Here is a 25,879-nt window from a genome sequence, read left to right on the forward strand (position 1 = left end):
CAGCACTGCTTGATATATATATATATATATATATATATATATATATATATATATATACGATTCACGGTTATTATTCTGGAGAGGTTTTGCCGAAGCGGCAGTCAAGGAGGTTTGTAGTAAACTAGTTTTCGTACCTGCAATATTTTTAACACGAAATTGTTTTTTGATGAGGTCCACCATGGCTTCCCTGACTTATTTGCGTCACGGATAGGACGTTGTAAAAGACTAACAGTTGGCATAGAAAAAGAAAAGAACAGGAGAAAAAGTTCCGTCACCGGGAGTCGAACTTACGACCCCTCGCTCTGCAGCTCGGGGCGCGAAACGATTCGGCCAAAAACGACACGTTCTTTGCCATGCTAACGGCGAGCTATTTATATACACCATTTGCTGGTGACGGTGCTCGGGGATCAGTGGTACATCAGCGTGCTTTCGTTATCACTAGAGAGATGGCGCGAAGGGCTCGAAGAGCGAACTTTAAAGGTCGTCGCCCCATGCGGATGAGCGCACGCCTCTACAGGGCATGGTCGCTCGTGCGCGGGCTTCTCTCGTGATGGTGGTGGTGTGTACGTCTTGTCCTCTCACCGCAAGTTCGCGTTGAGAGCAAGAAGGTCACTTCGCCCACTGCACCGGCCACTTTTGCGAAAGGCGCGCGCTGCTCACACAGAAATAAGTTACAACTGTGACAGTTAGTTCGCGCTCATCCTGTGTATATTCGTTCCGTGCGCCCTTTCTGCTTGAGCAGCGCGTTGCAATCTTTCGAGCTGCTTGCCGTTCTTCGCGTGACGTTACAATTTGTTGCTGTAGTATTCATTTCTTCGCGCTTCGGGCGAAAGAATGCGCAATAAACGCTCAACTACGTCTGTGAAGATACGTTTCACTTTCGTGTTATACCGATTCCTTTGACAAAGGGATAAGTCATGTTTTTTTTGTATATTTCTGTAACGGTTAACTGGAGGGGAGGTGCGCGTGGCTGAAGAGTTAGAAGGTAGCATTTGACGGAAGAATTGGCCCATGTAAGCATTCTGCCCCTCAAGAATTGCACATTTTAAGCCCAACTAGGAGTTTTGACAGCTTACAAAGTATTGTAGACAAGGTACCTAGTATCAGACAAACCTGCACCGAACTCATTGTAAAACTTCATATATGAAAGTTTAGTGTCTGTGCCCGTCTCATGTTCCCAAATTGACACTGCGGTGACATTTTAGGTGGAAGTGAAAATGCTAGAGGCCCGCGTACTGAAGGTGCCCGTGTACTTAAGTGTAATATGGGTGTACGTTAAAGAATCCCAGGTGGTCGAAATTTCCGAAACCATCCAATACGGCGTGCCTCATTATCATGCCGTGGTTTTGGCACTTGAAGCCCCTGATAATCAATCAATCAATCAATCAATAATAATAATAATAATAATAATAATAATAATAATAATAATAATAATAATAATAATAATAATAATAATAATAATAAACTATATGTTGCTGCGATCTTCCGATACTCACCCATCCCTTGCAAGAGTGTTTTATTGTGTAAGAAGGAATATAGGGTATTACATCGATAACGCATTCAGTCACGATGGACAGTAAAGCAGCCAAAAAAAGGAGACCTGCGCTGCAGTGCATCCGTGGAGAGCTACACAGCCTTGCTTTAGGAATATCAAACCTTCCGACAGCTGTAATCAATCTTACTCAGCTCTGCGCTTCTTTTCTTGTTATTTTTCTCCCAATACACTGTTCTAAACGCATACTTTTTAAATAGCCTGTACATTCCTTTTCCATTAATGACGCAACCGTAAGTCACTCTAAGAGCCTCCTCTACTGGAAGAGCCACTGTAATGCAAGCCGACACACTGCATCAGTGCTCGCCACCGATAGACACGCACAGTGCGCGTCGCTATCACCTCTAAATTTGTTCGTTATTATTTCTTCCGGTGTTCTTTTTTTCTGTCGCTAAATCGCGTCCAATCTTACGCCCGGTCCTCTCTCGTCAGACGCCCTTCTCCGCGCCATTAACGCTCCCGTTTGTTCTCCCGTCAAAGTCGCGTCAATCGGTTGAATCTTACTCTTAACGACAGCCCCTCCACAGAGCAGATTACTTGACGTAGGCGTTTCAGAGGGTGACGCAAGCAGGTGCTTAAGCAGCCTTTGTTCCGCAGATATGGTTACGTAGCCCTCTCCCCTTAAAAAATACAAAACGTTGAATTTCATAACTTTCATCGCATGTGAGCTTAGTTACATCAAGAAAAAGTTATGAATGCCTCTATTGTACATACATATGCCTGTTTGCTACGATAAAATCGACAACCCTGCCGAAAGAAAGTCACCCTTGTGCTTAGAAATGTAGTTGCCAAGAATGCGTAAAAATGAATAAATAAGTAAGCGAATAAATAAATAAATGGATACATTACGAGAAGCGACGTTTAGGGATGCTGTTAGACAATAGGTAAAGAGTACATGATTTTAGAAAGACGTTCCGGTCGGTGTCCGACTTTTCTCGAGCTCTTGAAAAAGATATATACTCCGACCGAAACGTCGTTTTTACCGAAATGTTAATTGTTGCCGTTGCCTTGGCCACGCTGCCATTACTAAGCTGCAACGTATAGTGTCATGCTATATGCCATCCCCACCTCCCACCGATATTCAAGCAAACTGGTATGAAGCTGGCTATAACTGTCAAACTCTTATGGTAGGAAGGGAAACAATCCAGGTTTGAAGGTGTTGCCAGAACTATGCCGCCATAAGTAAACACTGTCTATTACAGGCTCGATGCATCCGCGCACAAATACTGAAGTTGTAACTTTGTTGATGCTAGTCGCAGACCTGTAGACGAACGCTGCGCGCGTTGTTTCAGAATTCATAGTTCCCATGTTATCTCTGCTGTTTTAGTTTATTCTATTGTTCTTTTTAAGTGAGTAGCACTTTAGGGGCCAGGCGTGTTGTCCATCCGCATATCTCCTGGGGCGTGATCACGCTCAAAATCAAGTGGTCGATACAGGCCTAAAACTAGGTTGGAAAGGCTCAAAATCAAATTAAAATAAACGAACGTGGTCTAAAATAATATAATTAACACAAATAATCAATAAGTAATCGCAGTAATTAACTTAGTGCCGCTTAAAACCCCTTCGGACAGATGCGGTTTTCTCCTGCGCCGTGCAAGAGAGGGCGCCACAGCCTCGCCGAGCGCGCGATTTCTCCTCTCAGCGGCGCTTCTCCGGCGCTACATCTGATGGGGGAAACAATCAGAGAGAACTCGCTGCACGGCACGTATCTCAACTGCCGTAACAAGCAGGAAGTCGGTAAAAAAAAGAAAAAAATAGCGGGTATGCCACAAGCCGTGTTTTCGAACCTCCCTAAAAAGATTCTACACGTTCCGGGGAAACCCCACATGCACACCTAAAACATTGATCGTCATTGATGAGTTCGTAAACTGAGCAGTGGGAACACTACGAACTGGAAACACCTGGATGGACGTTCTACGCACTTCCTCAGATTTAACAGTAGTGCTGTTGCAATTAGCGCAGGATTTAGAAATACAAGTGCTGCGCAAGAACATTCCTTGCTTTGTTTTCTTTTGCTGTTGCGCTGACCTGTGCTCTGGTCGATTCGAAGAACTCAAGTCATGATTATTATTAAAATAGTAAAAACAATCCCCTCCCTTTCTGCCGTACACATACCTTTAAACCAATGTTATTACTGCCGCAGCCATTGAGTCTTTTGTAAACGAAATGCTGTGACGGACGTAGGTATAGAGATATAGTCTTCGATTGAATCGCGGTAGAAATTACTTGCGTGAAGACGTCGTAACTGGTACTATATGTGCCAATCGTCAATCTCTTTCTGCCAAATCCAGACCGTGATTGCGTGATTATGCTATGGACGTGTACCAGGCATGGCACAGTGGAGTGTTCTTCATACTGAGCGCTCTATTCTCCCCCCATTGACTTTTCCGGGAACCTTCGAATGATCAGCGCTATTTTTGCACAAATTTAAGACCGATGAGCGAGATCTCTAGCAAGAAATTGAGCTCGCGGCTTCCCTCCATTCTTTGCGTTTAAATACAGGACGAAGAGATCATTCACAGGGTCCCTCATGCACCCGCCTGAGTCGACTCGAAGGCGAACGCAATCTTGTTTTAGGATCGAAGCATCTTAGGGTCTCGGCGTGTCGGCGTGCATTGTCGTCTGCTGTCGTTACAGTCCATTTGCTTGAGCGCAAAAGAGGGCGCCACCGCCTCAGCGCTCGCCGTGTGGCGAGAGAGCGAACGGCGCGCGTTGGCTATGGAAACGCTCTTTCTGCGATAAACGCTGAACTACCAGCTCGCGAGGAACGAGAACGCGCCCTCGCCCGCGAGAGACAACGCCGAAGCAGGCAGCGTCTGCTACCGACTTTATTTATTGAAAACGCCAGGAAGACAGAAAGAATCATATACAGAGAGAGAGAAAGAAAGAAAGAAAGAAAAAGGAACAGACAGAGATAAGGAAAGCAAAACATAGCCATGTGTATTATAATATGGGAAGGTGGTCGGAAAGTGATGTAAGGGTGACAAGGAGGGAAAGGAGGAGGGAAGACAGTGAAGCATAGCATAGGAGGAGGAGGAGGAGGAGGAGAAGAAAAACGGAAAGACAGGGAGGTTAGCCAGTTCTCAGACCGGCTGGCTACCCTGTGCTGGGGAAAGGGGAAGGGGGAGTGAAAGATGATAGGAAAGGGATGTTACAAAAAGAAAAAAAAAGAACAATAGTACGATAAACGACACTGCTTAAAGTCTGTCTATGAGATTAGTTTTGCGCAAAAAGCGCAATAACGCTTTCAAAGCTTTTCGTGCCGAGGATGGTTTCGGCCAGTGTCCTAATATCTTTTCCTCCGACAGTGGACGATTGTCAAGTCTATTTAACGCTGCGGACAGTTCTTCTCTTTGTGCACTGAAGCGAGGACACTCACAGAGAAGATGGGCGATTGTCTCCTCGCAGCTACAGTTATCACATGTCGGGCTGCTGGCCATAGCATAGCATAGCATAGCATAGCATAGCAAGAGGTGGGGAAAAGGGTGTGAGTGTGAGGAGGAGGGAACAGAGGAGGGGAAAGCCACGAGCTCCGCTCTTTCCACGCACTTCCCACCATTTGTGTGTAGACGCCTCAATTTTTTAACATCGCGGACAAATGGTCAGAGGTCTCATTCAGCTCATACGCCATCATTGACTGAGGCCCTTACGACCATTGATGGCGCTGTTTATTAGGTCGTTTCGCGCTGCATCAAAGCCCTTCAAGCTGCTTATTATAGTCCATAGTTGCCGGGTTCCGCCCGTTCCCTATCAACCGACGTAATCCTCACGAATTCTTAAGGCAATTTTTCAAGCGAAGCTTGTTATGGGTTACCGATTACGGTAGCGTCTTAATGTACGCAAAACACTTGACGCAGAATGAGGTCCTGGAAGGTGCACTGGTCACCCATGTATTTGTGTAGGCCGTTTCAATAATTTATAAGCTCTCGATCGTGGTATTGTCGGCCATCAGCCGTTTCTGTTAGGGCAACCTCTTCTTTTATCGAGGTCGCTTGTCAATTCACGTTGCCACAATCATTGCTGACTAGATATGTACGCATGACCTCGTGTTCCGGCGCCAGCGCCAGAACATGAGCTATTAGTAACGATGCCAACTGCGCGGGTGCGCTCTCACGCCGCACCCGCAACCAATCATAGGAGAGCGTTAAGTATTATAGAAGCACTGAAGCACTGTTGGAGCACTAAAGTTTAACAATGATTCAATTTAGACTGATAAGCTATTGTTTTAGCTCTTCACTGTCGCTGATTCCGCGAGTATAAGCTTGCTATAGTCAGACAAAATGAATGTCGAACTGTTATTATTTCGCCCCAAGAACTCTGAGAAAATGAAGGTCAAAGTTTCTTTACGTTGCACCCTGAACTCTGAACCTGAAAGTTCACGTGACGTCACGCATTTGAAAGCGTACCTTAGAAGGGGCTAGACTTGCGCCTGGCGAGGTGTCACCGACCTGACATGTCCGACCGCAAACTCCGCTCGCCCAGGATATAACAGCGCCTATTTTAACCACATTTGCGTAACAAAATTTTCTGTAATTTGTTATACTAGGTATATGGCCCCTTTAAAGAGCAATTCACTTCGTATTTGCCGAATAAGAACTATTGTGACGTCGCAGTTGACACGCCTTTATAAGCCTTCGAGACTTAGCGAACCGAACACATCCGAGGCACAGAACAGTCTCAAGATATATCCCCACAAGCGAAGATGATGAAGAACACCATGCGATGATGATAATGTACAGATGATGAAGAAGGGCCTGATAAATGCCCACACTAATTTCCCCCGCGTGCAAGCGGCCATCCTTGCCGCAACTTAAAGGTACGGGGAACGCCTGTTAAAAGGCTTCATACGAGATACATGCACAATCTCGGTACCGCGACGGCGCCGGTCAGTTGGAGCAATAACAGGTTCGACGCGATAATTAACGGGAGAGGTCTGCTCCAAGACTGTGTATGGGCCAAGAAACCGAAATTCAAATTTGTCGCACAAGCCAGGAGTGCTAACTGATGTCCGGAGTAGCACCTCGTCGCCGGGGTGGAAGAACACAGCACTGTGAGATGCGTCATGGAGACTCTTGCGATGCTGTTGTCTTGCCTCAGTGTTCACTCGGGCGAGCTGGCGACAGTGAAGGATGCGGGACACATATTGTTCACAGGAAGATGCAGATGGAGTGACAGGGGCGGACAAGCAAGAGACGTCAAGAAGGGAAGTTGGCGATCGGCCATAGACAAGATAGAATGGCGAGTAGCCAGTTGTGCGTTGTACGGCGGTATTATATGCAAAAGTTACAAATGGCAAAATTGCGTCCCAGTTTGTGTGGTATGGCTCAATATACATGGCTATCATGTCGGAGAGTGTGCGATGAAATCGCTCAGTTAGCCCGTTGGTTTGGGGGTGATAGCTGGAGGTTGTCTTGTGCGTGGTACCGGAGGCTTGGAGCAATTCCTCAACAATTTGTGAAAGGAAAGCTTTGCCACGGGCGCTCAGAATGACACGAGGAGCACCGTGACGCAGGATTAGGGCTTTAAGCATGAATGCAGCCACTTCAGAAGCCGACGCCGAAGTCACGCAGGTTGTTTCGGCGTAACGTGTCAAGTGGTCGACAGCTGTCACTATCCAGCGATGACCAGTGGGAGTCGTGGGAAGAGGACCATACAGATCAAAGCCAACGACTTCGAATGGTGGTCGAAGTCGTTGGTGTTCAAATGGTGTCCGAAGTCGACGGACACGGAAGTGGTTGCAGCTCGCCGCTTTGAGGTGATGTCGGGAGCTTTCGCCGATGACAAAGGTTGCAGGAAGTGACGTACTTCGCTACACTGGTAGATAGGCCAGGCCAATAGAAGCGACCTTTAATGCGGTCGTACGTTTTCTGGAAACCAAGGTGACCAGCACTCATGTCGTCGTGACAGGCCTTAAGCATATCAGCTTTAAGAGAGCGAGGCAGAACGGGCCCCCAGCGTTGACCGTCTGGGTGATAGATGTGACGGTAAAGGATGTGGTTATCAAGCTTGAACTGCGTGAGCTGTCGACGAAGGCGGGCATTAGGCGGCCGCGAATTTCCCTGAAGGCGGTCTATGATGCGTCGACAGTAAGAGTCAGCGAGTTGATGAGACATCATCGAGCCATGGTCGTCAGGAAAGATCTGGTCAAGAGCGGCTAAGGAAGAGACACGCGTGGAAGGACCGTCCGAGCATTCATCGCTGAAGTTAGTAGCAGAACCAGTGCACGGTGCCGTAGGAAGTGGGCAGCGAGAAAGCGCATCTGCGTCCTGGTGCTTTTTACCACACTTGTAGATAATAGTGAAATGGTATTCTTGCAGAGGTATAATCCAGAGACCAAGGCGACCTGATAAGTTCTTGAGTGTTGAAAGCCAACATAGAGCATGGTGGTCTGTAACGATGGTAAAATGACGGCTATGTAGATAAGGTCGAAACTTCTGCACCGACCAAACGACAGCTAGGCACTCCTGCTCAGTGATCGTGTAATTCTTCTCAGCGTTGGTCAGTACGCGGCTTGCATACGCGACGACCCTCTCACGTGATGACTGATCTCGCTGCAGGAGAATACCACCGATGCCGTGGCCACTAGCGTTAGTATGCAGGAGTGTAGGTGCTGTTTCATCAAAACGGCGAAGTACAGGTTCGGACATGAGGGCATTTTTCGGATGGCTGAACGCCGATTCACATTCGGGAGACCAGTCAAAGGGAACACCAGAACCGAGTAATTTGTGCAAAGGTGCCGCTATTGAAGCAAAGCCTCGTATGAATCGCCGGAAGTAGGAAGCGAGGCCAAGGAAACTGCGTAAATCTTTGCTCCTTTCGGGACGAGGGAAGTGAAGAACCGCCGAAACCTTATCGGGATCAGGACGAATAGGTCCTGATCCCGATACGGACGAATAGGACAAGGATAGGTCCTTGTAGACGACGTCAAGAAGTTGGAGGACGCTTGAGCTTCACTTCAGGAGTAGAACGCGATAGCGTAATCGGGCATTTTGAAAGGATAGCTTATTGTTCATCTTTAAAGGAATGTTTGTAATCTTTTCCCTGAATAAGACATCTTGTTCCTTGTGAAAAAAGAACAAAGTTGTGGATTTGTCATTTAGTAAAATTTCGTAGCCTTAAATGAGACGCGCCATTTAGTGGCCGAGATACTTGTGCAACCTCGGATTCTGAAAAGAAAGAGCCCTCAAATTAAGTTCTGTTTTGGCGACTCCATTGGCGCTCCGATTGCTATTTTTATCTTGAACAGAATTCGTAGGTATCGGGACGGCTCACGGCTCTCCCAAAGTAGAGAACAAACGGTACTCTAAATCTTACACTTTTTAGGGGTGAAGCACCTTACGGCCGACCTTTGCACCACCCGCGTCTAGCGTAGCTTTGGTTTGCACGGCGTCCGCTAGGGGCACTGCGGTAGCAGCCCTCGCACGCGGTGCGTGCTCTGGTTTTAATGGAGACCGCTAAAGGCGCTGCGGTAGCAGCGCTCACTACCGGCGCGTGTGCTGGTTTGAATGCCGCTAGGGGCGCGTTAGGCTCTCATATTAATTTCATATGACCAGAAAAATAAACATCCAACAGCAGCCAGGCGGACGATTATAGACCTCGTATTCGCTAACTCCAGATTACATCCCATTCAATAACTCCTGCCTCTTAATTTCACCGATCACAAGGCGGTCTTAATGAAAGGGAAACGAAGTCCGCACCTCAATATTATATACGCCTTATGACATCAATAAAACAACCTTGTGTATACTCTACGCGCGTGTTTGTCACGCATTTGCATGCTCCAGTGGGCAATGCACGGGGGATTCAGGTTACCCGAATGATTCCCGGTGCTTCACCCACTCATCATCATTCACTTTTGTTCTAAACACTTTGCCACTTTACTCTCGCAGAGTGGGGTACGTAGTACGGTTTAGTTACCTCACATTTTTTCTAATATTCGTAAGCATTTGTATGCCGACTAAACGCGAAACTTGTCCGTACGCTGCTATATCACGTAGTTTGGTCATCGCCTTGAAAAAAAGAAGAAAAAAAACGAAATCACACATTTTTTAAGGCGAAGGCCTCAGATACCTCATCAAATGCGAAAATTGACTGTCGGCGTCGCTCACTTTCGCGTTTGATGCAAACAGCGTGTGTGGTATGGCCACGGCTGCGTCGCTGGCCCAAGGCCGTACACGATCGCGTAATTTTATATGGCTGCGCCCGTGCGCGGCTACTGAAAATCGTATATAGAAATGCCACATAAAATTTGCTGTCTCTTGCAGATTCGTCGTACCTCCGATAGGTGGCACCGCCGTCACCGAGCTGGTGGGCGCGTCATTGCCACTTGCTCTGGTAAGCCACGCCTGGCGACGCCTCCTTCACAGAGCTGATGGGCGCGCGTCGTTGCTACTTGCTCTGGTAAGCAATGCCTAGCGAGTGACCTTACCTAAAGAGTGTATGCCTTACACGTTGATTGGTTCTTAGGTTCCTTTATTTACCACAAAACACCACAACCATCCCTTTGTGAGCTTTCACAGACGTCGCCCTGGGCCGAAAGCTGCTGATGGCGTTCGAGATTTAGGTGCACGCGCTTGCTCCAAAGATATGAGACAGTGAAATATTCTGTTGTATACACGGTCCCTGTTTCCATCGGCAGCGTTTCAATAACGCGGCATATGCCATCTCGAGCAGCGACATATAGCCTGTCATTCGCCATCGCCGCGACGGAGCATTTCAGGACGGTGCAAGGCGGCGGCAGCTTCGCGCGCGCTTATCACGCAGCTTCCTTTTTTTTTGTTTCTTTCGTGGCGATGACTACGATTAAGGACCGTTTCAACTCGGCGAAGCATTAGAAGCTTTTAAGCGCCCTGTCGTGTTCTGAGCGCACGTGGGCTCCTACGCGTTGTTTTACTGCCATCATTGGCCCGATAATCGCGCAGCAATGTGTAAGACGGCCATGCGCAAGTTTCCTTGCATGTTGAAGGAGAAATGGTAAAGACGTATTCTATGTCACTTCAGGTATGTCTCTTCCAGTTTAATATTACAAATTGTATGCTACAGCACGTAGCGTTTATATATGGCTGTAGTACTTAGCTAATGCAACTTTTAATGCGAAGAACCAAATAATGTGTATTTCCATTTTTTTTTTCTTTTTTTGCAGTGGAATAATCGACGATCATATTGCACACGAACTTAAATCGCGGCTCACGCGTACTTACAGTGATCTGATTTCTTGAACTGCAAACTCCGGTTTTCCACCGAGCAGCAGTGACAGACGTCACGACGATGTCAAGGAGCGGCTGAAGGTGCGCATTGCACCGTTTTTTTTTGATGATGTTGGTTTGCCCTCGGAAATTGTTGGCCACACGTAGGCGAGAGCTCATTGGCGCAACACCGAAGTGAAACTATACACAGGCCTTACTAAAGCACATTAAGAGTTAAAATACAAAAATTATTGACCATACAAGTGCAAGCATTGTTAATTTCTGAACAGCCCCAAGAGAGTTAACAACGGGACTCTAGAAAGACCGCCCTTCCAGCTTTCGCTGTGACTGGGCTGCGTGCTTTGCGCAGGCCTGGTGTTTTTTATTAGTATTCGGCCACTGAAGTATTGCATTTGCTGTCTGTTCTGGCGAATGGGAAAAGTGCATTATACTAGTCTTCAATATGCGGAAACTTTGAACTTGATTAAGTCTGTTGCCGTCCCGCTTAACCCTAGACCGATGAATTCTTGTAGCAAATATGTATTTACGTAAGTTTATCTTCTGGCAAACAGTGCCGAGACGTCGCGAGCATCTGCATTAGCAGTGAAAAAGGACAAGATGTCTTGCGTTTTACTTGGCCGGTCGCCTTAAATTTCAGATTCCGACATTGCTCTCCGAGAACTAGCTCGCGTCGCAGGAATATTTTTGGCACGGCCAGAGAGTCTTGAACCCAATAAGTACTGTGAAGGTGGGACCATACGTTGGTAGCACAGCACTCGAAAACTTGAAATACGCTATACTTTTGCTAAGCCGCTTAGCGAAGCAGTGCGTTTTGCAGTGCTTTGGAAGCACTACAAAAGAATTGCCGTAACCGTTGCTTCGTAAGTCAAGGTTATTGCGTTTAACGCGGCACCGGGTCTGCTATTTGCGAAACACGTGCCTGGTTACAGCGAAAGCGTGTAAACCAGGGTCATGTTTATAGAATGTAGAAGTCTAAGCACATAGCTGCCGCTGAATACGTATTAAATGTATTGTGCGGTCAGAGTAAGCTACACAAAATACATTTCTCATTGTTTTGAATGAAATTTGCGAGTTTATGCTAAGTTTATTCCAACGTTTCATTTAATGTCCATATCAACATGCAGGGTTTCTGACATAAGGGGCCTAAAGGAAGGGAGGGGAGGGTGGTTTTGAGAGTCGTGCATTCGCACGTTCTAAAGAATCCTTCGCATTTAAATGAAGGACGACACAGCGAGCAATGGGAAAGAAAATGATAGGTGTAATCCAAAGACATAATAAGAGAGCAGATGAGGTGAGGGTACAAAACGGTGCAAGGACGTCTTACTCGAAATAAAGAAGAAATGGGCATGGGCAAGGCACTTAGCGCGTAGGCAAGATAACCGCTGGTCATTAAGAGTAAAACATTGGATTGCAAGAGAAGATCAGCGCGTGAGGGAGATACATGAGGTTAGGGGGGCAGATGAGGTGAGAAGGTTTGCGGGTATAGCGTGGCCGCAACAAGCAGATGATCGGGTTGATTGGCGGAGCAGCATGGGACAGGTCATTGCCCTGCAGTGGGCCCAGTAAGGCTCATTATGATGATGATGATAATGACGGTGATCATCAACTGACGCCTCTGGATAAATGAAATATTTGTCCGTTTCACGCCATCTTACTGCACTCTTATGACTCCACTTAACTGACGCCTACAGGTAAACTAAAATTTTGCTCTGCCCTTTACTGAGAGATTCCTATTGTACTGCTCATAAGACGTTTTGCTTACGGGCGTCCATATATCGAGAAAACAACATAAACGATACAGAAATATATCCACATTCTCGGCGCATGTTTTCCTGAACGAAAAGTTTTGTTTTACCATCAATCGATCTTTAAACAAACGGAGACGACTCGTTAGCTCTGTTACCTGAAGTTTGTATCGTAGAAAGAGTACCAGCTAATCCAAAAAAGAAAAAGAAAGCGAGACCATAGCCGCTTCGCGTACTCTGTGCCCCACTGCAGCTGCCTGCACTCTTTTCTGGCACGGCATACATCTTGCACTTGTCTCTGTTGTCATTTCGTGGGATCGTGCCATCCCTGCTTTTCACGACATCCTCGAGTAAAGTTGCTGACGATCTCGAGTAAGCGAACTTCCGTGACTGAGTGAAAGGAGAATATTTTTTTTTACTCCCTCGTGCGTGTTTTCCTGCTACGCATCTATTTGCGAGATCATGCCACTGCGAAATGCGTAGAGCCGGTAAGACTGGTGCTGTTCATCTTGCTTCCGTATAGGAACAAAAAGCACAAAAAATAAAAACAAGTTCTTTGATGTACACCACGCATCACACTTTTTTGTGAGACATTGGTTCAACCTGCTGCCTTAGATGCGCGAAAGACAATATTTGAGTTCGTAAGCGTCGCTCGCAACTTCGTTTTTAAAATGTTCTATGTTTTCTAAGGTGCTGAGACCACCCGTCCTCCTCTGTGCACAACAAAGCCTGCTCATTCCTCGCAAACAATGTTGTTTGTTAGACTGACATCATCTCATACGTAAATGGTCCAAATACTATCTTGTTAAAGGAACACCTCTTATAATCAAATTAAATTAAGTTTTTTTTTTCTTAGTTCTAAAGAATCCTTCTCATTTGTTACTGTAACATTGCTGGTTATAACTTCACCTATTCTTCCCATATATTTCCCATTCCGATATATTTCCCATTCCGATATATTTCCCATATATTTCCCATTCTTTGGCGCAATGCAAGGAGTCCTGAACTCTCCTCCCAACAAACAAGAGAGGATCTTCAGGGGAATATGGGGGCTTCAAGTGGTGAGAAATCGTTCACCAGGAAATGTCGGTGGAGCCAACGTAGCCAACTTGCTGCTGCCCAGATGAAGACGAGCCCGTTTGTTCAAACGCTGGCTTCAACGACATTCTATGTTCAGCCGTCTCTTCTACCCACTAACCAGAGCACAGAAAAACTTGCGTCGCTAAAGTAATGTAGGAAAGAAGACCGAAATTACAGGTCTTTTTTAAACATGACATGACAAACCTTGCGCGTGGACAGTGCCAAAGTGATCGGCCGTGGCTGCAAGCATCGGCCTCACATTGGGTGAGCATTTTTGACGGTGGCACGCGACAAGGAAGCGCCATCGTTCCTGATAAGCGATAGGTTGACGGTTTACGCGCACGGTTGTTTCGCTCGAAGCACTGTTGACAGCGCTGCAATACGGTTGCGCACGAGCGCTGTCGCTGGGTTTTGTTTCACATTTCGCGGGCTTTCTTTAAACACCGGAAATTATCACGACGCGGCACGCACGTCAGCACAAAAAATTGGATCGGACTTTTTGGAATGTGTTCTGCACAGAAACCCAACGCACTGGTCCCTAAACATAGTATTTAAAGATGCGTAATTGATATTCGTTAATTAACTAATTAAACGCCATATATAGGTACTTTAGCAAGGAGGACAGGACGGCAAACCGTACGTCGTTGGTTCCATTTAGTTGCGGGTAACCAGTCGTTTTCTCGTTTTTTTTTGATATCATTGGTTCCAGTCACGTGAAGCACCCGGTAGATATATAGTGGACATTTGAATTAACCTATTACAGTTAACTGAAAATACCTTTTGCCAGCATATATGTGCAGCGCTTCCTGGTATTAAAGCCTGGCATAGCTGCACTTTTTACTTTTAAAATTCTGAAACACCTTCTTCGGGCTTTCCTATCTTTCATCCTCCTTCTTCTCCCCTTCTTTCATGGTGGCCTGCATAAGCCGGGAACCTCACCTTGCAACCAGTCGCAATACTACTGTGGCGACCACTGCGCACAGACCTACGCAGCCTCCGTCTCGTCACTGATTAGCCCGGCGTGACACAGCTACCTGCTGCAACACGCTTCCGATACAACACGCTTCCGCAGGCTTACGTCACCACTGCTGGCTATATAACCCAAGCTACCGAGCTTGGTTGCATGTTTGTTTCTCTAACCTTTCGAAGCGCAGCATCGGCATGCTTGCCCTGCTGCTGCTACTACGTTAATAAACATCGTTTTGTTTTATGTTGGGATCCGTCCTTCACCGTTCCCGCACCACACATCTGGTGACCCGGAAAACGAACAAACCGCACCGCCATGACCCGGACCTTGGAATGACCTTCCAGAAGATTCCACGGGACCTTCACGCGGAGTCAACCGACCTCTGACACGCCTATCACGATGGCGCTGCGACCGGATGAAACCACGGCGCACTGCATCTTGCTGCCGCCGGAGTTTCCCGAATTCTGGCCGCAATGTCCAGCCATCTGGCTCATCAAGATGGAGGCTGGTTTCTCCCTGCGTAACATCGTCTCGCAGCAGGACAAGTACGCCATCACGGTAGCTATGCTTCCTCCTGCTCTGCGACGCGTCGTGCCTCCTCTTGGGCCGCAGGCATACGACCAACTTCGAGGGTTCGTGCTAGCCCCACCACCACCCGCCGTAGCAACCGTGCCCGCGCCCGCCGTAGCAACCGTGCCCGCACCCGCCGCAGCAACCGTGCCCGCACCCGCCGCAGCAGCCGTGCCCGCACCCGCCGCAGCGGACGAGCCCTCGGCTACCGCCGCAGCAGACGAGCCCTCGGCGCCCGCTTCGGCGGACGAGTCCTCGGCGCCCGCTTCGGCGGACGAGTCCTCGGCGCCCGCTTCGGCGGACGAGCCCCCGGCGCCCGCGACGGCGGACGAGCCCCCGGCGCCCGCGACGGCGGACGAGCCCCCGGCGCCCGCGACGGCGGACGAGCCCCCGGCGCCCGCGACGGCGGACGAGCCCCCGGCGCCCGCGACGGCGGACGAGCCCCCGGCGCCCGCGACGGCGGACGAGCCCCCGGCACCCGCTTCGGCGGACGAGCCCCCGGCACCCGCTTCGGCGGACGAGCCCCCGGCACCGCCCGCGACGGCAGACGAGCCCCCGGCACCCGCGGCAGCAGGCGAACCCGCAGCAGCAGACGAACCCGCAGCAGCAGACGAACCCGCACCATGGCCAGTCGGAACTGTTCCCCAGCCGATAACCGGCTACACATGTGGCGGGGACCACCCTCCCGCGCCAGTCAGCTGTGATGCGTCCAACGCACGATTGTTGGCGTTGCGTCGACCACTGCATTTGGACCACCCTCACCACCGGCAACACCAACGCATCCCTCTGCTTGGCTCGCTGCCGCGAGCCACGCACAATCACCGTGGTCCTCACCCGCTGCATGGTTCGCAGTGCCGTCCACCGGAACTGGTGGAACTCCTTACGCCTCCCGGACTTCTACAAGCCCTGAGGGCTCTCCACTCCGCGGGGGGGTGATGTGGCGACCACTGCGCACAGACCTACGCAGCCTCCGTCTCGTCACTGATTAGCCCGGCGTGACACAGCTACCTGCTGCAACACGCTTCCGATACAACACGCTTCCGGAGGCTTACGTCACCACTGCTGGCTATATAACCCAAGCTACCGAGCTTGGTTGCATGTTTGTTTCTCTAACCTTTCGAAGCGCAGCATCGGCATGCTTGCCCTGCTGCTGCTACTACGTTAATAAACATCGTTTTGTTTTATGTTGGGATCCGTCCTTCACCGTTCCCGCACCACACATCTGGTGACCCGGAAAACGAACAAACCGCACCGCCATGACCCGGACCTTGGAATGACCTTCCAGAAGATTCCACGGGACCTTCACGCCGAGTCAACCGACCTCTGACACGCCTATCACGATGGCGCTGCGACCGGATGAAACCACGGCGCACTGCATCTTGCTGCCGCCGGAGTTTCCCGAATTCTGGCCGCAATGTCCAGCCATCTGGCTCATCAAGATGGAGGCTGGTTTCTCCCTGCGTAACATCGTCTCGCAGCAGTACGCCATCACGGTAGCTATGCTTCCTCCTGCTCTGCGACGCGTCGTGCCTCCTCTTGGGCCGCAGGCATACGACCAACTTCGAGGGTTCGTGCTAGCCCCACCACCACCCGCCGCAGCAACCGTGCCCGCACCCGCCGTAGCAACCGTGCCCGCGCCCGCCGTAGCAACCGTGCCCGCGCCCGCCGTAGCAACCGTGCCCGCACCCGCCGCAGCAACCGTGCCCGCACCCGCCGCAGCAACCGTGCTCGCACCCGCCGTAGCAACCGTGCCCGCGCCCGCCGTAGCAACCGTGCCCGCACCCGCCGCAGCAGCCGTGCCCGCACCCGCCGCAGCAACCGTGCTCGCACCCGCCGTAGCAACCGTGCCCGCGCCCGCCGTAGCAACCGTGCCCGCACCCGCCGCAGCAGCCGTGCCCGCACCCGCCGCAGCAACCGTGCTCGCACCCGCCGTAGCAACCGTGCCCGCGCCCGCCGTAGCAACCGTGCCCGCACCCGCCGCAGCAACCGTGCCCGCACCCGCCGTAGCAACCGTGCCCGCGCCCGCCGTAGCAACCGTGCCCGCGCCCGCCGTAGCAACCGTGCCCGCACCCGCCGCAGCAGCCGTGCCCGCACCCGCCGCAGCAACCGTGCTCGCACCCGCCGTAGCAACCGTGCCCGCGCCCGCCGTAGCAACCGTGCCCGCACCCGCCGCAGCAACCGTGCCCGCACCCGCCGCAGCAGCCGTGCCCGCACCCGCCGCAGCAGCCGTGCCCGCACCCGCCGCAGCGGACGAGCCCTCGGCTACCGCCGCAGCAGACGAGCCCTCGGCGCCCGCTTCGGCGGACGAGTCCTCGGCGCCCGCTTCGGCGGACGAGTCCTCGGCGCCCGCTTCGGCGGACGAGTCCTCGGCGCCCGCTTCGGCGGACGAGTCCTCGGCGCCCGCTTCGGCGGACGAGTCCTCGGCGCCCGCTTCGGCGGACGAGCCCCCGGCGCCCGCTTCGGCGGACGAGCCCCCGGCGCCCGCGACGGCGGACGAGCCCCCGGCACCCGCGACGGCGGACGAGCCCCCGGCACCCGCGACGGCGGACGAGCCCCCGGCACCGCCCGCGACGGCAGACGAGCCCCCGGCACCCGCGGCAGCAGGCGAACCCGCAGCAGCAGACGAACCCGCACCATGGCCAGTCGGAACTGTTCCCCAGCCGATAACAACCGGCTACACATGTGGCGGGGACCACCCTCCCGCGCCAGTCAGCTGTGATGCGTCCAACGCACGATTGTTGGCGTTGCGTCGACCACTACATTTGGACCACCCTCACCACCGGCAACACCAACGCATCCCTCTGCTTGGCTCGCTGCCGCGAGCCACGCACAATCACCGTGGTCCTCGCCCGCTGCATGGTTCGCAGTGCCGTCCACCGGAACTGGTGGAACTCCTTACGCCTCCCGGACTTCTACAAGCCCTGAGGGCTCTCCACTCCGCGGGGGGGTGATGTGGCGACCACTGCGCACAGACCTACGCAGCCTCCGTCTCGTCACTGATTAGCCCGGCGTGACACAGCTACCTGCTGCAACACGCTTCCGATACAACACGCTTCCGGAGGCTTACGTCACCACTGCTGGCTATATAACCCAAGCTACCGAGCTTGGTTGCATGTTTGTTTCTCTAACCTTTCGAAGCGCAGCATCGGCATGCTTGCCCTGCTGCTGCTACTACGTTAATAAACATCGTTTTGTTTTATGTTGGGATCCGTCCATCACCGTTCCCGCACCACACACTACCAAGGGAATACAACTTTTCATCGCTATTTGTTTCTTTATACCCTTCTCCACAACTCCTCCTCCATCATTTCACTATGGGCAGTCACTAAAGTGAGAGTGTAGGCACTTTATCTTTCTGGAAGTTCGCGCTTTCCGCCAGCTGATCTATTGATGCTTTTGTTTTGTTTTGTTTTTGTCAGCGTAGTCTTATGCACAGAAAACGAAAGAATAAATGCACTGAGTAATGAAACACGATAAACAAGGACACGTACACCAGAAGTAATGTAGAGAACTTCGCCCCTGTATCCATATCGCAAACGTGGAAACAGTTGTTAGGAATAGAAGCAGACTATCGTTGTGGTTTTCAAATGTAGTGTATCATTTGAAAGTGGCAGAAACATTTATACTTACAACTTTCTAGCACGGCATTGAGATTTTTCACGTGATGATTTTTATGATATACAGATATCGGTGGCGGCGGTGGCACCATACGCGAAATTCTTGGCGCGGGCGAGTGTACACTGATGTGGGCGTACAGAAATGTGGCTCTCGATTGTGCGCCGGTCACATATGTGACCGGCGCACATTCGAGAGTGCGCCGTTTTTTAATAATTGGTGCTCTCTAGATCGTGGGCTTGTCGGTGATTGGCCGTTTCTGATACGGTAATCTGATCTTTTATTCAGATCGTTTGTAATTTCACGTTGCCGCATTTATTTGTTGCCTGGATATGAACGCACGAGCGTCATTATTGCATCTAGCAACTGAAGTGTTGTGTTGATAAGCACGTGGACGAAGGTCCGTTTTCTGGTTTTATGGGGAAAGGAAAAAGTTAGAAGGGAGCAATGCGCAATGCGATAGAAAGAAAGAAAGAAAGAAAGAAAGAAAGAAAGAAAGAAAAGAAGAAAGGAAGAACGAAAGAAAGAAAAAAGAGAAAGAAAGAAGGAAAGAAAGGAAGGAAGGAAGGAAGGAAGGAAGGAAGGAAAGAAGGAAGGAAGCTAAAAGCGCCAGAAAACACGTACGAAAAAAGGCACAGATATACGCGTACAGGCGCATCTTAGAAAAAAAAAACCGAAAAAAACGCGAAGCCATATAATGTCAGGAAAGCAGCTGCTGGTTTCTTATCAATGCATTCCAAGAGTGTGTCCGTGTTCCGTTGCTGGACACATGCTGAATTGCTGTCAGGAGTACAAATCAGCTCACAAGGTACATAATCGAGGCGCAAGAGATTGAGAAGACCGAGTAAATGTGCGGGAGCATGCCGTCAATTGCTCTGTCAAAAAAAAGAATATCATTTACTCGATGGGACAGCGCCAATTTGAAATGTGTCAACTCTTAGAGTGGCTTCGAACTTATGCTCATTGATATGGGCTGATTAGGCGATGCCATGAGTAGCGACGGTATTGCAACAATAAATTTCTCGGAATTAGTTCCTGTGTGCGTGTATATGCGTGCCCCCTTTCGTCCGTGTTTTCCGTGTGCTTTTAGCTTTCTTCAAAATGGATTACGAACGTGCCCAAACTTCCGCATTGGTGAAGGAAAGAAAGAAAAGTAGTAAGTCAGGCACGCAACCCTCTCTTCCCGAAGACAAAGGAAGGACACCTAATTTTTGTACATTTATCGCACTGGCATGACAAAAGAGGTACTCTTTTACTTTCTATGCATTTACCCAAAGGGGTGAATGCATGGGGGTCCGTTGCTAAACACAGCATGCAAAATGGCGACGCCCAAGCAGATGCATTGCTATTCTGTGCGGCCTCTTAATAGCTGCAGCGCTGCCTAGGGGCGATTTAGAAACCGCTGAAGCCAGGAGACGCAGGACGGGAGGTGCATTACCGGTTCCGCAGGGACTGCCACGCGCGCTGAACTTTGGTACGGAATGTCTAAACCGCATTACGATTGTCCACTCTGTCGTGCCCTGCAGACAGGGTTAAGGTCTGTTAGGTTGTTTCGTATAGTAAGGTAACGAGAAACTACTGGTGCAGAAAGCAGTCTTGAAAATAGTAATAACACAGTACCTCACTGTGCATAGCGCCTACACGCTTTCAACGACGCAGAACAGTGCCATATTTCGTTCGTTCCACCAGTGCGCCAGAGTGCATCGGAGATAGCGTACACGCGTTTGCATTTTGCCGCATTGGACTTGAAAACCTAGACTAAGTATTGCGCTGTATCACTCCCAAGAGAAAATTGGAGAACATACAGCACGTTGGAGCATTACAGCCCGGGGCACTGAAGGTGAAAGCAGTGGCGTATCTATCTATCTATCTATCTATCTATCTATCTATCTATCTATCTATCTATCTATCTATCTATCTATCTATCTATCTATCTATCTATCTATCTATCTATCTATCTATCTATCTATCTATCTATCTATCTATCTATCTATCTATCTATCTATCTATCTATCTATCTATCTATCTATCTATCTATCTATCTATCTATTTGTTTAATTAGTAATGTATTTTCTTTATTTCATTTCTCTATTTATTTACTTCTTCCTGCGCATCAGCGGGCCACACTACGCCGCTTAACTTTGCCCCGCCCAAGTTAATTAGGTCACGCTTTTCTCGTTTCCCGATAAGGAAGAGATGCCTCGTTCTCGGATTATAGAAAGCGCGCGCTGCCCTAATCGCATTACGGCCTGGAATGTTTTCAGCTCATTAATTTTCACCAATCACAACAAATGCTTTCCCGAACGAGAGGACACAAGCACTTCCAGAAAGGACACGCGCACACAACAATAAACCGCCATGTCGACGCAGCTGGCAGTCTCCCAAATTAAATTGCGGATTCTTTATCCTGCACAGTTAATCGCAACGGAGAAGTCGAAGTGCTGCCACAGCTGTGTTGCATACCGAGAAGACAATATCTCTCCTAGTTGTTATACGGAATACGATCGCATTTCTCATGTTCACAACGAATGGATTGGCGTTTGGTGCGCTTTAAATACACCTAATATAATATAAGCGGAGTGAATATGTTGGAATTACAGTCATGAAGTATAGAAAAAAGTTATTAATCGAAGCAGTCTATAAGGAATGGTTAAATGAAGAAATAGGCATGCATATGTTGATCTTGTAATTAGTAACAGTATTGGTACCTTAAGCCCGTGGGTGACGAGAACAATATGCAATACTTGGAGGATTCTTGAGCTTCGACTTCGTGAGTAGAAAGCGATAGCGTAATCTGTTCCCTTGCGCATCGCCTTCAACCCTGACGCCTGGAAAGGAACGTTTGTGCGCGCAACATTGGCCGTTACAAACAATCCCAAAATGCCTACTGCAAGTGCGGTTGCGAAGTGCCCACTACGCCGTAATTTTTCCTTCTTTTGCTAATCGAAGAAGCACCTACTACGCGTCCGTAAGGTGCTGCGCAAACCAGCGCACTGCACACTTTACGTTTGGTGGGTAGCTTTAACCCACCCATTCCTTGCCCAATTACCATGTTTTGACGACTGGTGCGATTCTACGACGGTGCCGCGCAATATTGCACGCCTTATAGAGACTCCTCCCACTACTTGACATTCTTACAGCTTCTTTTTTTTCTTACGGAGCTGTTCGAAGCAGTGGCGTGGATCCTTCGTATAGAACACGTGCTTGACACGCAGAAGGCTTCGGTTCGATTCTCAGCCAGACCAAACATTTTTATTGCGATAGCAATTATATGGACAGTCTCGGCTGGATTTTGCCGTCGCCGTCGCCGCCGTCATCCACCGTATATGTATAAGTATGTATATATATACAAAATTCTTAAAGAAAAATAATTCAGAAAAATGCTTCCGAAGCGCGGAATCGAACCAGGGACCTCTTGCTCCGCAGCGAGTGGCGCTATCCACTACGCCACGAAACGCAGATCCTCTATGTAGCTAACGGCGAGCGTTATATACACACCCTTTACCGCTGGACGGACTCAGAGACGGCAGGCGCTTATAAGCGTTTCTTCATTACTAGCAAGATGGCGTTAGGAGCGCGACGAGCGCATTTAAAAGTCGTCGGCGAGCTTGCTCGCTTCTTCTTATAGTTGCACCGGGAGGACCCTGCCCTTCCGCTGTCTGCTCGCGCGGTTTTCTCGTGGTGAGGGGAAGAATGATGTTTCACGCTTTCACCGTGATGTCCGCGCTCATGTTACGGAGCGTACGAAAGTCACTCGAGCTCAAGGGACGCCGCTAAACGAACAAACAGACGATGAGCGCGAACTATCAAGTGTCACAGCTCGTCACTTGAAGCACGCTAGTTTCCTTCGCTGCTTCGGCCGCCTTTGCAACAGGAGCGCTGTTCAAACTGAGAGTATCCATTGGCGAGCCTTACTTCGTATAGCATTATTTTCTTGCTATCGCATTCATTGCTTCGCCCTTGCGGCGAAACTGTGACTTTTTTATTATTAATAATTTGCATCCATCTCGAATTTTCGCTCACGGATAACGCTGATTTTTCGATCACAACCAAAGACGCCGACGCCGACACCGAAGTTTCTGCGTAAAGCAACCGTGATTACGCAGGAAAGCCTTTGGAGTAAAGCATTATTTTCACATTATTACAAATTTATTAGAATTTTTTATAAAAGATCTACGTTGTCCAAACGGGAAAGGACACTCATTTTATCAACTTCTTCCTAAAATTAAGTAATTGACCTTCGCAGAAGCTCTGCTGTTTGCTCGAAACTCTAGCAAACAACAGAAATTTTGTTAGAATGTTGGACACTTGAGGTGTATTCACTGCATTTTGAAGTAGCATCTTGATATATTTTTTGCATCCTGTGCGTTTCTTTTTTAGATGCGAAGCATGTTATGGCGGAGTTCAAACCGGTGGTGTGCGGCGTGACCACCCTTACTGCGCATGCGCAAACCCTCTCCACACGCTTCCTCTCCACTCCCTCTCTCCCCCTCTCCACTCCCATCTCTCTCCACTTCCCTCTCCCCTTGTCTTGACGGTGGTCTAGTGGTTATGGCACTCGACTGCTGATCCGAAGGTCGCGGGATCGAATCCCGGCCGCGGCGGCTGCATTTTCGATGGAGGCGAAAATGTCTGAGGCCCGTGTACTTAGATTTAGGTGCACGTTAAAGAACCCCAGTTGGTCGAAATTTCCGGAGCCCTCCACTACGGCGTCTCTCATAATCATATCTTGGTTTTGGGACGTTAAACCCCAGATATTATTATATTGTCTTCCTCTCCCCTCTCCCACTCCACTTCACTTCCCTCTCCCTTCCCCTTCTTTATCAACTTCACTTCCCTCTCCCCTCCCTTCACAACTACTCCACCTGCTGAATGGACTGACCCCCATTTTGAATTTTTAGCCCCGGTCGAGACGCCTGTGGGCAAGCCCAAATAATGTTATCTAGGTCCGCCCTTTCTTGAAAAAAATCTCCATTTGGCCGAGTAGATTTGGTTGAAGTCACCGGGGTTAGATACATATTGATTTGAAGAAGGCGTCATACCACCGCCTGCTGCTTATTAAGTGAGTGATGTGCGGGGGGAAAGCGGGCCTTCCCCAGTCTGTAATGGTTAATAATCTCCCTGTAGCTAGCTATCCGGACTCCTCCCAGCCTCATCCGTCGCGCCCTGGTGGCTCTGCTTGTGAGCCCTCGAGCAACGGTGTCCGCTGCCTCGTTGCCAGGTAGGGAGGAGTGCGCAGGTGCCCAGATGATATGGACAACCCGCTGACCGCGAAAGTTATCCAGGATTCGTAGTGCTTCCGGGGAGGTGCGCCCCTTTGCGTTATTTAGAATTGCGGTTTCCGAATCGCTTACTATTAGAGTGGCCATTGTGGAAGCCATTGCGAGAGAAATGGCCGATTCCGAAGCCACCTCGGCTCTGTTAGTTTTAATAGATGCGGTGACCTTAGGGTCACCCTCCGAGTAGACTGGAACTGCATACATCTTCTATTTATTCGTGTACTCTACCACGTCTACGTGCACCACGTCTTTGGAGCTTTGAGATCTCCTTCGTAAAGCCCTGTAATTTTAAAGGAAGAATTTCCACGTCAAGAATAATTAGCCTAAATGTTGTTCGGTCTTGTATCGGGCCGCGGAGAGCATATTGTTACAATAAAAAAAATTTGAACTGAAATTTCACTCATAACTGCAATAATAAACTAAATAATTCATGGGAAATAATTTTTTCGAGCTATATATAATGAAAACTATTTTATGCTTATGAAAACTTTTACTTTAAGATGCGGTGCTTACGCTTCCCAGGTATAAATTAGAGTTTAAAGGTGTCAACAACATGGTAGCAATGAACATTAAAGGTTTAAGTTTCTTAACCATTGCACCTATTACAGCAGCTATACAAAAGAAAAAAAAAGAAGAGACTCTCCAATCTATCTTCTTTGAAGTGTCCTTCACAGGCTTCTCTGCTCTACAATTTAATTTCGATGATTAACCTTCCCCTTTGTTCCTACTGACGGTAATGCGTCATTAGACCTTCTTCTTTTGTAACACATCGGCCTAAAGACGTGCTCCCAACGTCTAGATTTTCTCGCCACCAAAAGAATCTCAGCATCGTTATCCCAAGCAAATCGATCCTGGATGTTCTTGGAAAAGGTCGTTAAAGTTTTAGGCGGAACAACGAGACAAGCTGAAAAGTATATTATGCGCTTTCTTTTCAGACTTCTAATCTGCCTAGGGTCTTAATTTTCTAAGCGTGAAAAGCCCTTCAATTTCTTCTTTAGAGTATAACAAAGTGTGTGAAAGATAAAATATGTAGGCAAAACGGTGCCATGTCAGGCAAATAATTCTAAAAACAATTAGTGCCCCTATGGACCTTTATTAAGTAGTTGGCGCAGTTTCCAAGAACATGCCGACAACGCTCGGGTGCGAAGGTTCCCTGTACTTGTGACCCATTATAGAAAGTTAGCACATTTTCTTTAGATCAGGGTCTCAAACTCTCCTCAGCTAGCACGCCGCAGTCTCAAAATGTTATATAATATAACGGATATTATATAACGCTCTCATTGAAAGAAGGCATCTGTAATATCACTGCAGAGGATTTGGCGTTAACATTCGAGAAACATATCGATACCGATCTCAAGAATGACTCAAGCCTGGACGCCGATTCTGAAATATAGAGATTTGTTCCACGCTTATTTTTCAACACATGGTGTCCGCGTGAGGTGCTTCACGAAAACAAAATGCTTGAGACCAGTCCGGTCTTTGTAGCTTATCCAAAGAAAGCGCTATTATTCGTAATGGGCGAGTAAATAATGCGAGTACCATTTAGTAAAGCCAGAAGCAGTTTATACCTTCTGAAGCTGCAGGCCCCGTGTTTGAGACCCCTTCCATAGATGCTCACCATTTTGAGCGTAGACGCCTAACAACTGTAGCGGAAAACATGCAGTGAAGGTTGTCAGTCGTTCGAAGGCAGATAGCGTCTCGTTTAAAGTTGGCCCCACATATTCTCTGAACAATATGCGACCTGCAGTGCGGTTTGGTGCCCTAAAATCAAAGATCCATGCCTTTGCCTTGACACATGTTTACCGACATATAGCTTAATCTGTTCCTTTTTATCTTTCTATACTTAAAGAACGCGTTTTTCGAAT

At 49.0% G+C, this 25,879-nt stretch overlaps 1 protein-coding gene across 1 annotated transcript; it reads left to right on the forward strand.

The window, feature by feature from the left end:
* Positions 1 to 15,743: 15,743 nt before the first annotated feature.
* LOC125759929 (testis-specific gene A8 protein-like) lies at positions 15,744 to 24,003 on the forward strand. Its single transcript, XM_049419426.1, has 3 exons — positions 15,744 to 15,813; positions 17,347 to 17,570; positions 23,863 to 24,003. Exons 1-3 carry the CDS (start codon positions 15,744 to 15,746, stop codon positions 24,001 to 24,003), a joined length of 435 nt encoding a protein of 144 aa, XP_049275383.1.
* The last annotated feature ends 1,876 nt before the right edge of the window (positions 24,004 to 25,879 follow it).

This window comes from Rhipicephalus sanguineus, chromosome 9 (assembly GCF_013339695.2).
Source record: "Rhipicephalus sanguineus isolate Rsan-2018 chromosome 9, BIME_Rsan_1.4, whole genome shotgun sequence".
Lineage (NCBI taxonomy): Eukaryota > Metazoa > Arthropoda > Arachnida > Ixodida > Ixodidae > Rhipicephalus > Rhipicephalus sanguineus.